The 14,033-nt window shown below is 44.0% G+C and overlaps 1 protein-coding gene across 5 annotated transcripts in view; it reads right to left on the bottom strand.

The window, feature by feature from the left end:
- Nucleotides 1-6,074: 6,074 nt before the first annotated feature.
- LOC138733832 (mothers against decapentaplegic homolog 2) overlaps nucleotides 6,075-14,033 on the bottom strand; it is a 72,247-nt gene continuing 64,288 nt past the window's right edge. For all 5 annotated transcript variants that reach the window (XM_069881337.1, XM_069881341.1, XM_069881339.1 and 2 more), the window contains one exon: nucleotides 6,075-7,988. In XM_069881337.1, coding sequence (XP_069737438.1) covers nucleotides 7,865-7,988 — 124 coding nt within the window. In that variant the 3' untranslated portion in view covers nucleotides 6,075-7,864. The remainder of the gene's footprint in view (nucleotides 7,989-14,033) is intronic.

The following is a 14,033-nucleotide window of genomic DNA, read 5'->3' as shown; positions in this document are numbered from 1 at the left end:
CAGGGGAGGTTTAGGCTGGACGTTAGGAAAAAATTCTTTACAGAAAGGGTCATTGGGCACTGAAACAGGCTGCCCAGGGAGGTGGTTGAGTCACCTTCCCTGGAGGTGTTTAAGGCACGGGTGGACGAGGTGCTGAGGGATATGGTTTAGTGTTTGATAGGAATGGTTGGACTCGATGATCCGGTGGGTCTCTTCCAACCTGGTTATTCTGTGATTCTGTGTGAAACGCATCCCAGAGTCCTGAGGAAACTGGTTGATGTGGCTGCCAAGCCACTCTCCATGATATTTGAAAAGTCATGGCAGTGAGGAAAAGTCCCTGGTGACTGGAAGAAGGGCAACATTGTCCCCATTTTTAAAAATGGCAGAAAGGAGGAGGACCCTGGGAACTACCGACCTGTCTGCCTCACCTCTGTGCCTGGGAACACCCTTCTCTCTAAATTGGAGAGAAATAGATTTGATGGGTGGACTCTTTGGTGGATAAGAAATTGGTTGCATGTTCGCATCCAGAGTAGTGGTCAACAGCTCAATGTCCAGATGGAGATCCATGACAAGTGGTATCCCTCAGGGGTCCATACTGGGACCAGTGCTGTTTAATGTTTTCGTTGATATCAACAGTGAGATCGAGTGCACCCTCAGCAAGTTTGCAGATGACACCAAGCTGAGTGGTGCAGGAGCCACATGAGAAGGATGGGATGTCATTGTATGAGAGATAATAAATAATGATCCGTTGTGGGACGTGATATATATGGACAAATATATAGAATCATAAAATCATAGAATAACCAGGTTGGAAGAGACCCACCGGATCGAGTCCAACCATTCCTATCAAACACTAAACCATGCCCCTTAGCACCTCGTCCACTCGTGCCTTAAACACCTCCAGGGAAGGTGACTCAACCACCTCCCTGGGCAGCCTGTTCCAGTGCCCAATGACCCTTTCTGTGAAGAATTTTTTTCCTAATGTCCAGCCTAAACCTCCCCTGGCGGAGCTTGAGGCCATTCCCTCTTGTCCTGTCCCCTGTCACTTGGGAGAAGAGGCCAGCACCCTCCTCTCTACAACCTCCTTTCACGTAGTTATAGAGAGCAATAAGGTCTCCCCTCAGCCTCCTCTTCTCCAGGCTAAACAGCCCCAGCTCTCTCAGCCGCTCCTCATAAGGCCTGTTCTCCAGCCCCCTCACCAGCTTTGTTGCTCTTCTCTGGACTCGTTCCAGAGCCTCAACATCCTTCTTGTGGTGAGGGGCCCAGAAATGAACACAGTATTCGAGGAGCGGTCTCACCAGTGCCGAGTACAGAGGGAGAATAACCTCCCTGGACCTGCTGGTCACGCCGTTTCTGATACAAGCCAAGATGCCATTGGCCTTCTTGGCCACCTGGGCACACTGCTGGCTCATGTTCAGTCGGCTGTCAACCAACACACCCAGGTCCCTCTCCTCCAGGCAGCTTTCTAGACAGACTTCTCCTAGTCTGTAGCACTGCACAGGGTTGTTGTGCCCCAAGTGCAGGACCCGGCATTTGGCCTTGTTAAACCTCATGCCATTGGACTCTGCCCAGCAGTCCAGCCTGTTCAGATCCCTTTGCAGAGCCTCCCTACCCTCCAGCAGATTATTAAAGTATTTTATACTCAGATTTTAAAGTAGTGAATTAGCTTAAGTAACAATTCTTAGCCAGCTTGCAGTGATAAAGTATGTGACTGTACTTAACTAGGCAGAAAACAGGCAGGGAATCGGATAAAAAAAGTAGAAAAGCTGTTGGAACTGCCTGGTATTTACAAGACCTTGAAGCAGAGCCCAAGGAGCATGAGTAGCCAGGAAAGGTGGTATAAACGCCTTTGCAGTTGTTATGGGAATAGGGCATGGTGTCATAACAGCTGTTAGCATGGGACAAACAACAGGTTGGCACTCAGCTGCTCTTGCCCTGGCCGCAGAAGGGGCAGGTGATGTTGCTAACCATTTTCCAGTCACTGAGAGGAGGATAAAAGGAGCTGAGCAGGATGGGTAGGGGTGGAGAAGTACTACATGCACACATTTACCAGGGGAGGCCCTGAAGGTGCAGTACCTATCTGCTCTGACTTTCCAAGCATCATGCTCCATCTCCTTCTTGGTGAATGACACCAATCCACATGTCAGTAAGCTGATTTTTTTTTTCTTTTAGGTAGCCAGGTATAATAGGTTATTTGAACAACAAAACATATTTGACTGAACCTTGATTTAGTGGTCTTGTGTTTGCACACTGGGATCCATAGACAAACCTAATACAGCCATCAAGAGGGACCTGGACAAGCTGTGTGAATCTCATGAGGTTCAACAAGACCAGGTGCAAGGTCCTACACCAGGGTTGGGGCAATCTGCAGTTTCAATACAGGATGGGGGACAATATGATTGAGAGCAGCCCTGCGGAGAAGGACTTCGGGGTGCTGATTAATGAGAAGCTCAACATGAACCAGTAATGCGTGCTCACAGCCCAGAAGGCCAACCATGTTCTGGGCTGCATCAAAAGAAGCGTGACCAGTAGGTCAAGGGAGGTGATTCTGCCCCTCTACACCTGGAGTATTGTGTCCAGTTCTGGAATCCTCAGCATAAGAAGGATATGGACCTGCTGGAACGGGTCCAGAGGAAGGCCACGAAGATGATCAGAGGCCTGGAGCACCTCCCATACGAGGACAGGCTGAGAGAGTTGGGACTGTTCAGCCTGGACAAGAGAAGGCTCCAAGGAGACCTTATAGCAGCCTTCCAGTACCTGAAGAGGGCCTACAAGAAAGCTGGGGAGGGACGGTTCACAAAGGCTTGTAGTGAGAGGACAAGGGGGAATGGCTTTAAATTGGAGAGGGGAAGATTTAGACTAGACATAAGGAGGAAATTCTTCACAATGAGGGTGGTGAGGCACTGGCCCAGACTGCCCAGAGCAGTGGTGGCTGTCCCATCCCTGGAAGTGTTCAAGGCCAAGTTGGATGACACCTTGGGCAGCTTGATCTAGTGGGAGGTGTCCCTGCCCATGGCAGCGGGGTTTGGAATTAGATGATCTTTAAGGTCCTTTCCAACTTAAACCATTCTATGTGTAATTCCACTAATGAAGACAGTACTTCACTGACTCTTCAGAGCTAGTATTGAAGCTTCAGTGTCCCCAAAATTAAGTTACAGTCAAACTTGTTTTGGTAAAAGGAATACTGCTTCATACTCAAGTAAAACACCGTGTGGGTGGAGTACAGTGAAATCCTGTATTTCACAATACTTTAACCCAAAACACACTGCAGTAAAATTTCAGTTTACAATGCTAAAGAAAAGCTGTAACCACAATGAATGACAACAAGTTTGAAGGTTAAAACAAAACACTTACAGTTCACTGCGCCAACAATTTAGAGTGGCAAGATGACCCAAATGTCACACCTTCCCACTTCAACATGAAAAGTAAAGTTGGACACACTTTAAATTATATATAAATTATATATAAAATAATAAATAAATATTATTATATATAAATAATAAATAAATATTTAAATATATAAATTATATATAAATAAATTGCTTAGTGTCATGGTTTAGCCCCAGCCCGGCCAATTTCAGCAGCTAAAACCAAGCAGTTGGGCTCCCAATTCCTTTATCCCTCCCCCAAGTAAAGGGGAAAGGGAAATGAGAAGAAAAGATTTGTGGATTGGAAACTAAACTAAAACAGCTTTAATGGAATAATAATAATAAAATTAATAAAATATGTACAAATATATGAAATTGCGCCCCCACCCCTTGATGACTGTACATCACCACAAATGCTGCAGAGCAGACATGAGGGAAAGGGTCCATGGCTAGGAGGGAGCTGGGCTCAGGAACTGATTTCGGGAAAGCACAGATCCGAGATCAGGGGCAAACAGACAGACAAGGTCCTTACTGGACATCAGCCATTGCAGAAGAGTGACCCTCATGATCTCTCAGTTTTATACTGAGTATGATGTATATGGGATAGAATACTTTGTTGGTCAGTTTGAGGTCACCTGTCCTGTCCACCTCTCCCTGCAGGTGCAACCTTTTTTACCTCTTTGACTTAAGGCACTCCACCAGCTCGAGGATGGCCTTGGTTTCTATAGGAACAAGTACAAGCATCAGCCTTTCTGCATATCAATGCCCTGTGTTATCACTGCTAGAGAGAAACGGTCTGAAAAAACCATGCAGTTAACTTTCAGAAAATGAAGCTACTTAGATGAGATTGAGCTGATGTTAGAAAACTGATTCTACTTTAGCTCAAACCAGAACACTTAAAGTACAGTAGGTGGGATTTCTAGTTTTTACTATGTAAATTAGTTTAACGCTATTATTCCTAAACTTTTAAGTTGATTACTTTGATAGCACCCAAGAACTTTTTAAGGTAGATATTTATACTCACTTTATGCATTTCTATCGGGGACCTCAGTCAACAGCCTAAGCTCTCTACGAGAGAGCAATTCAGAGCCCCAGTTTACCTCTCCATGCAATTATACAGGGAGTCTGAACTATTTACACTGTTTGCCTGCAGCCAGTCTCAAGGATGTTAAGTTCAGATTAAGCACAATGTCCTGAATAAGAAAAACACCACAGCTCTCACCATGTTCTAGATTTGTTTAACAGCACCTGGAAGCCAAATGACTCCTTGCAAGACAAAGTAACAGCAGAGAATTCCTGTTGCAGAGAGCTTACCCACCTAGATAGGAAGGGGGAAATACACAGAGGCGATTGGTCTACTATCAGTTCTTACAGTTTAAAGGTGCAAGAGTCCATGCATTTGACGTTGTTCTTGAAGTCTCAGCCCTGGCACTGGAAGAACTTCTACATTAAAAGAAATTAGGTTTTTATTTGGAGGGTGGAAGGTTCTGAAATGTCAGCTCAGTGCATCCAAGATGCTAAAAGGCAACTAAAAAATAATTTTGGGGCTCGGGTGTTCACATCAACTATCTGGAATTCTGATTACTTGGCTTTGGCAGTACTATGAAAATCAAGCTCAGACAGGGCTAGTGACAAGAGAGATCAGAACCCAGGCACACAGTATCCCAGTCCAAACTAAGGCAACATTTTTTCCAGCTTCAGGATACAGATAAGCAGCTGGCTACCCATACTTAAAGTATCTCCAGTTGAGCACTCCCTGCTTGTATTTTATTTAACAAAAGAGCCTCATTAAAAAAAATAATTCACTTTTCATTTGTAATTTGGACTTAAGTACTTTGACTTGCAGAAGAGGGATAAAGTCACATTCCTTACATACCACAGGCATTCCACATTAAGATGCTTGAGCAGGCACTAGTCAGATTTTGAGGAAGAGCAGAACAGCAGTGGGATAAGTCAAAATGGCACTGGATTAAGAAACAGTGAATAGGTTAAAGTTACTCAAGAACTGTCAAAGGCATTTACATGAAATACAGGCAGGCAAACATGTTGAATGCAAATTAGTTCCCTTGTTCCACTAAGCTATGGCTGAAACAGTAACAGCAGGAAAAAATATTTTAGCGGTACTAACAGAAGTCAAAAAAGTGATTTCTACACAGACTGAGATGGCCTTGCACACAGGCAGCAGCAAGGGTCCACAGATAATGTCTGCAGTGTCCTTGTACGCTACTTGAACGTACACACCAAAAAAGGATACAGTCAAGGTTATGACAATGTTCAAGGCAAAGCAAGTGATATTGCCATAAGTGAAAGAACACATACAGAAATCTGCAGTAAGGAGACTACAGAATTAGGTCACTCAACTGATTCAAGTTGCAACCTGCTCATAAATGCAATGGAGTCTTTCACCCAGACAAGTTGCTCTTATCTAACTGTTTCACAGGTGAAAGTAAACATCTAAGCTAGTAGGATGCAATTTGACTATGGTAAAAAAAAAAAAAAAAAAGCAACTGCTTTGACAAACTTAATCAGGAGTAAAAGCCTGTAGGATTAAACACACACAGATCCAGAACCTCCATGATAGCTGTATAAGAAGCGATTTTAAAATCTAAATTATACCTTTCCAACTACAACATGCAGGATACTTGTGCCATTTATTTGGATGGGTTAGAATGATTCCTAACCTTCAACAGAAAATAAATACAGCAATTAATAAAAAAACAACCATCATGAGAATTAAAACTTTTATTAGTGTATATGCATATTAGGGAAATGCAACACGCATGAAACTTATTTCTTAGCTTCACAAGTTCTACCAATACATGAGCCTACTGGTAAAACTAGCACAAACTGGTAACTGCTTTGCCAATTTTTTTTAAAGATGTCTGGCCCACTTTTTCAAGGCTCAATTTTTGGTATTGCTTCTATGCTCTAGTCATTATGGCATAAAAATATCAATCACTACCATCAATTCAGTCAACTGATTAAAAACTGTAACACTGGCCACATTTTTGTTCTCAAAGCTACGTTACCACTAGCTGCACTTACAAAGTACAATACTAGTGTAATGGATGAAACAATGGGAAAAACAAAGGCAATCCCGCTACTGCCACAATAACAAAAGAATGACAGACAGCTAGATCACAAGATTGTTAGTAAAATGTATATTTTTCAAGTCAGAATAAACCTTCTATACAGTTTCTCAACCCTTCCCCAACCCAGACTTACTTGTAGAATATATTTCAGAATATTTTTAATATGGCGCAGCTGTAGTGTCCAAGGGTTCACAATAACATGCACTGCCACAAAGAACCTAGAAGTCCCCCTTCACTGGTCATATCACAGCAACCACTATCCTAGAGGTTTTGCAGAAGCAACTACTTTTAATAATAAGGCCCATTATGACATAATGAATGCATATGATCTGGTATGTAAATAAACTACACAAAGCCACTCAGATCAGGAATTTCAATTCTGTTATTGAAATATGTTAAGAAACTGCACCTATTTAAAACATACAAAAGAGCCTGGTTTACCCTGGGAAAGGATTTTTCAAGGTATTCAGCTCCAAAAACTAAACCCCATGATTTTTAGTGACATCTGTTTAATGAAAAAAACACAGATGTAAAGGGTAAATCAGTAATCTGGTGTATTTAATCCAGTATACAATGCTAAGTTAAATTCTCACTCCATGAGAAAAACCCACCAATTTCAGTGATTCAAGGTACAAAAAAGCCCCAAATTACATCAGTGCCAACAGTACTGTTGGCAATAGATGCATCAATGGGTAGGGAAAAGTAGACTCCTAGTGTGATGGATACTTGGAATTTATAATATTATTTCATTTTAGGCCCCGTTAAGCATATGGTGTCTTAAGATTCCACAGATGAATCTCAAGACATTTCTTTCCCTTCCAGTGGAGGGATTTTCCTTTTAAGAAGGCAGCAAAAACTTAAGCTTCTCTACAAGGAAAGTCTACTTTTTATGTCTAGGACAACTCAAAAACCTGCTTATATAAAAAAATACAGAACAATAAAGGAGTAGAGTCTTGGAATTTTTATGACATTCGCCCCAATTAAAAACCCAAACAACTGTTTATGGGAACCAAAATGTAGAACAGCACAATACTGTAGTATTTGAGTTCATGATACATTATCTGTACACATACTTAGCTATTCATGTTATTGATAAACCATTAGGACACTCAATTATATAACCAATAAAACCACCATTAAGAGTCTTTAGAACTGTTCCTTCTTTCTGAAGAAGGCATTTCTACACACTAAAATTTCATTTAGTATCAGTATAGGAAACAGAATCCACAAGGTGCTTTAATTGATGAGACCTCAAGTGCTGTTTTTCTTTTCTCTCTCTTCTTTTTTAATTTGAAAAAACCCAACCACCTTTTTGGATAGTAAACAGTTCATGGGGACCACATACATATTACAACAGACAAGCTGTTATATTAAGTCTGTTGATTGGACTTCATATTTAGCCCACTGGTAATGGAGGAAGGAGTTTTATGACATGCTGGAGCAGCGTACTGAAGGGGAGCCCATCTGAGTCAATACTTTGTCCAACCATTGTAGAGGTCCATTCAGATGAAGTTCAATCCAGCAAGGAGTGCTTGTTACTGTTTGCCGTCTAAAAAATAAAGAACAGGAAAATCAGAAAGCTGCTTTGGCTGCCATAAACTCCTCCGTCATATGATCAAATATGCCTCCATCTACATCTACTACAAAGAAAGATAAAAATCTGCAACCACTACCATAACTGATACTAAGCTTCTTTCAGACAGTCTCTGAAACAAACAAAAATCCCCAAATATCCCACCATCTCGAAGATGCATCAATAATTACATGCTTATCCATAATACACTGAGAATATTCTACTCTGGAAAATAATAACTGCAGCATTTGAAACTTCAAAGTGCCACACAAAGAGCCTTATTTCAAAAAAAAGATATTCAAAACTGAAGATTGTCCAATCAATGTGGTGTTCATACCACAGATAGCTGTGTGCATCAGTATCTCAAACTTCAAACAGACTTCATGCATAACTGGTTTGAATTTTATAGACAACTACTGAGAAATACGGAATGGAAACACTCCACCCTGCACTGTCAGCATGGCCAAACAGCACAATACTACAGTGATCATAAGGTCTGTTTTTTTTGAGCCACTGACAAGATAAATGCAGAAGAAAACTGCTAGATGTTGTCAGAAATACTGTTAAAAAACAGTATGTTATACTGTGCTAAATGATGCTCTCTCAAAGGAACAGCAAACTATCTCCGATTTTCTGTAATCTTATACTTGTGTTTTGTGCTGTACCATCCTTGCACAACCAATTTAAGTAAAAATTCTGTTTCCCTTGTCTTCTATATAAACTTGCCTACAATTTTCCACAACAGAGGCCCTTAATTTTCCCGCTGCTTTTTCGGCAGCATCCAGCGGCAGGACGGTGAGTACTGCGGCGGGGTGGCCATTTGAGGCGGTGGGGCACTTCCCTGAGCCGGGAAAAGCCCAGGAAAACCCAGGCGAGAGCGGGGCGGGCGGCGCTGGGCGCCTGACACCCGGAAGCAGCCGGTCCCGCGCGGTGCCTGACGGGAGAGGGCGGTCCCGGCGGCTACCGCGGGAGATTTAAACGCTCCCTAGGGAGCACGGTGAACAGGAGTGTGGCAAACTGGCGTGCGGTGTGTTAGTGTAACGCGACAGTTTGAGCGAGCAGGGAGGGTGCAGAGAGGGGCTGGAGGCCGGTCAGAAGGGACCGAGGACCATGGTGGCCACCCGACAGAAAACTGAAGCTGCTCTGGGTGCTGCAGCAGGCAGGATGGATGTTGCCACCCAGACAGAGCCTCAGTGGGTGCAGCAGCTCCCCAGACCCTGGGCTGCAGGCAGTGCCCCCCTCCCACACCAGCTCGTGCCTCTGGTCCTGGCTTCACTTGTGGAAGCTGTGCTTGCATCGGGGAACTCCTCTGCTTAGTGGCAGAGCTGAGGGAGGAAGTAACTAGACTAAGGACCATCAGGGAGCATGAGAGGGAAATAGATCTATGGAGCAGCGCCCTCTCAAAACCTCAGCAGGCTGCTGGAGACAGTGTGGCTGAGCACCACCCATCTGGCAGCTGCAAGACTGAGAGTATAAGAGATGGGAATGGCAGCAAGTGCCTACCCGGTGCAGGAAGCCTGTCCCAATTCAGAGAACAAACCTCCAGATTCCCTTGAAGAATAAATATGAAGCGCTGCAAACAGAATCCATCCCCAAGGATGAAGAGGATGGCTCCCACAGCCTAGAAATATTCCCTAGGCTGCACCATCCTCAAATGACCATAAAAACATCCTCTGAAAAAGGAGAGGAGAGTGATTGTCTTGGCGGATTCCCTCCTAAAAGGAACACAGGGACCTATCTGCAGACCGGGCCCGTTCCACAGGAAAGTCTGCTGCCTACCCGGGGCATCAGTGAAGGACGTCACCAGAAAACTTCCTTCCTTGGTGAAAGACACAGATTATTACCCTCTGGTAGCATTTCAAATTGGCAAAGATGACACACAGCACAGCTGAGAGCAATTAAGAGAGACTTCAAGGCTCTGGGGAAAATGATGGAGGGCTCTGGGGCCCAAGTAGTGTTTAGCTCCATTCCAACACTAAGGAATGAAGAGCAAGAAATAAAAGAACAGGTTGATTAATACCTAGCTTTGAACCTGGTGTGAGGAGAAAAACTTTGGGTTCTTTGATCATGGACTGGCCCACGCACCCCCCAGGCTACCACTTGTCCTCATGGGAGACTTCAATCTTCCTGATATCTGCTGAAAGTACAATACAGCAAAAAGGAAGCAGTCTAGGAGGTTCCTGGAGTGCGTGGAAGACAACTTCCTTGCACAGCTGGTGAATGAACCAACAAGGGAGGGTGCCCTCCTGGACCTGCTGTTTGTGAACAAAGAAGGCTTTGTGGGGGATGTGGCAGTAGGAGGACGCCTGGGACAAAGCGATCGCGAGATGATAGGATTTTCAGTTCTAGGTGAGGTGAAGAGAGGGATTAGCAGAACAGTCACATTAAACTTCCAGAGGGCAGACTTTGGACTGTTCAGAAGGCTGGTTGGCAGAGTCCCATGGGAGACAGTCCTTAAGGGCAAGGGAGCCCACGAGGGCTGGGCGCGCTCTTCAGAAAGGAAATCCTAGCAGCTCAGAAGCAAGCTGTCCCCATGTTCCGGAAAAGGAGCCAGTGGGGGGGAAAAAAAACAGCTTGTCTGAGCAGAGAAATCAAAAAGAAGAGGAATGTCTATGACCTTTGGAAGAACGGACAGGCGCCTTGGGTGGACTACAGGAGGGAAGTGAGATTGTGCAGAGAAAAAATCAGGAGGGCTAAGGCCTACCTAGAGCTCAGATTGGCCAAGACTGTGGAACATAAAAAAAAAATCTTTCTATAAGTTCAATACCAATAAAAGGAGGACCAGGGAGAATATTCAGTCCCTACTGGATGCAAATGGAACAACTGTGATAAAGGATGAGGACAAGGCTGAGTTACTTGATGTCTTCTTTGCCTCAGTCTTTAATGCTAAGGAAAGTTGTTCCCTGTGCGTACAAACCCAGGAGTTAGAGGAGCAGAACAGAGCTGCCATGATCCAAGAGGAAGTGGTTAGAGCCTTGCTTGCACAGCTAGATACCCACAAGTCTATGGGGCCGGATGGGATCCACCCAAGAGTACTGAAGGAGCTGGCAGTTACAGAATCACAGAATAACCAGGTTGGAAGAGACCCACCGGATCATCGAGTCCAACCGTTCCTATCAAACACTAAACCATATCCCTCAGCACCTCGTCCACCTGTGCCTTAAACACCTCCAGGGAAGGTGACTCAACCACCTCCCTGGGCAGCCTGTTCCAGTGCCCAATGACCCTTTCTGTAAAGAATTTTTTCCTAACGTCTAGCCTAAACCTCCCCTGGCGGAGCTTGAGGCCATTCCCTCTTGTCCTGTCCCCTGTCACTTGGGAGAAGAGGCCAGCACCCTCCTCTCTACAACCTCCTTTCAGGTAGTTGTAGAGAGCAATGAGGTCACCCCTCAGCCTCCTCTTCTCCAGGCTAAACAACCCCAGCTCTCTCAGCCGCTCCTCATAAGGCCTGTTCTCCAGCCTCTTCACCAGCTTTGTTGCTCTTCTCTGGATTCTCTCCAGAGCCTCAACATCCTTCTTATGGTGAGGGGCCCAGAACTGAACACAGTATTCGAGGAGCAGTTGTGCTTGCCAAACCCCTTTCCATCATCTTCCAACAGTCCTGGAAGACTGGGGAAGTCCCACTGGACTGGAGGCTGGCTGATGTTGTGCCCATCTACAAGAAGCGTCGCAGGAAGGATCCAGGGAACTACAGGCCTGTCAGTCTGACCTCAGTGCCAGGGAAAGTCATGGAGCAGGTGATCTTGAGTGCTATCATGAAGCACATGCAAGATAACTGGGTGATCAGGCCCAGTCAACACGGGTTCACAAAAGGCAGGCCTTGCCAAACTAACCTGATCTCCTTCTATGACAAAGTGACCCACCTAATAGACAAGGGAAAGGCTGTGGATGTGGTCTTCCTGGACTTCAGCAAAGCCTTTGACACAGTTTCTCACAGCGTTCTGCTTGAGAAACTGTCAGCCTCTGGCCTGGACAGGCGCACACTCTCCTGGGTGGAAAACTGGTTGGCTGGCCGGGCCCAGAGAGTGGTGGGAAATGGTGTGAAATCCAGCTGGAGGCCAGTGACAAGTGGGGTTTCCCAGGGCTCAGTGCTGGGTCCAGCCCTGTTCAATGTCTTTATCAATGACCTGGATGAAGGCATTAAGTGCACCCTTAGCAAGTTTGCGGACGACACTAAGCTGGGTGGAAGTGTGGATTTGCTGGAGGGTAGGGAGGCTCTGCAAAGGGATCTGAACAGGCTGGACCACTGGGCAGAGTCCAATGGGATGAGGTTTAACAAGGCCAAATTCTGGGTCCTGCACTTGGGGCACAACAACCCTATGCAGTGCTACAGACTAGGAGAAGTCTGTCTAGAAAGCTGCCTGGAGGAGAGGGACCTGGGGGTGTTGGTTGGCAGCCGACTGAACATGAGCCAGCAGTGTGCCCAGGTGGCCAAGAAGGCCAATGGCATCCTCTCTCAAAGAAGGAAGTACATTATTCCACCACTGTCAACTCCCCTACAATGTGTTCCACAACACGTTTCCTCAAAATATTGTAACTGGTTCTGTTCAACAGTCCTGGCTTTGCCCTACACTGGCAAAACTTGATAAAATAGTGACAATCACTTAGCCAATCTCAAAGCTGAAACGTGGTCTCTTTTTCATATGAATTTCCAGCTCACATATCACTAAGTCTCTGCTGTAATTACATCTACTTTTCTTTCTTCAGAAGATGACCCTATGCCTGGATAGTTCCTGTGATCTGAACTTCAACCACCATATATCAAGCAAAAAGTTATAAGTTATTTTATCTACCAAGCTTATAATCTACCACCTTGCCATATCTGCATGTTTATGTACATATGCCATATGCCTAAAATATGAGTAATGCTTTGGCTTTGCCCAAGTCTGTTCTATGAGAAACATTTTTGACATAATGAAGCATGGATATTTTAACAAGAATGATGGATTTTACAGTGCTTCCTGGTCTATTTTGACAATTCTGGCTATGTTCATTTACATTCAAGGTTGTGCTTGCAGTAGTAACCTCTTCTTGCTTTAATCACAACTGCAGCATAACATAGAAGTTTTATGCCTCAATAATTTATTAGCATCATCCTAAAGAGATTCAAAGAAACTAATTCAACGCTATGTCAGTAATCAGTTTCTGTACTTTTCTGGCAGTATTTCCACTGGAGCTTTTTCAATCCTATGATCTCTGAGGAGTTTATAGACTACTAATAACCAACGTTCTCCCTCTTTAGAAATAACTTTATCAAAAGCCTTCCCACTGTTTTAACCCAGTACTTACACTCCATTCACTTCAAGTTGTCTCCATATCATCTGACTGATTAAGCCTTTCTTCTGTTCTGATTTGAATGTTGTATTTAATTATGTGTAAGCGTATACATACTCCTTTTGAGCCAAATCCAACAGTTCTTTAAACTTGAGACATTCTTTGTTGTGTACCTCTCTTTGTTAATGGGATACCAATTTATTCCATTACTCAAATTTCTCATTTAATCTAATTAGGATTTGCAAAACTGCCTCATTTCGCTGAGAAGCTTCCCCCATGTACTAATGCTGCTATTTACATGCATATATTTGAAGAAGAGGTAAGAGAATCAAAACCTCAGGACTGATAGTGGAACCTACGTGCCCTTATTCAACTTCGGAAATGATATGGATTTAAAAAAATCATTAGTGGAAAATGTCCCTGCCCATGGCAGGGGGTTTGGAACTATATGATCTTTAAGGTCCCTTCCAATCCAAACCATTCTATGATTCTATGATTATGTATTGCAATAGGGTATTGATTCATCCTTTCAGTGGACAATTTTTAGATAGTTTTAAGGGATTTGTTTAAAACCACATATCCAGCTCTCAAAAATAATGAAATCTTTAATACTGCTCAGTTAGAAGGCCATTCCTTTTCTTCCCAAATTCCCATAGTACATTGAAAACAGGAACTGTCCTCAACTATAGCTCTTAGTTTGTGCTAATAGAATAATATTGGAATCTATTAAAAAAGCAGATAAAAGAC

The sequence above is a fragment of the Phaenicophaeus curvirostris genome, assembly GCF_032191515.1.
Source record: "Phaenicophaeus curvirostris isolate KB17595 chromosome W unlocalized genomic scaffold, BPBGC_Pcur_1.0 scaffold_35, whole genome shotgun sequence".
NCBI classification, from domain to species: Eukaryota; Metazoa; Chordata; class Aves; order Cuculiformes; family Cuculidae; genus Phaenicophaeus; species Phaenicophaeus curvirostris.
This window is presented reverse-complemented; position numbering and strand designations above follow the sequence as displayed.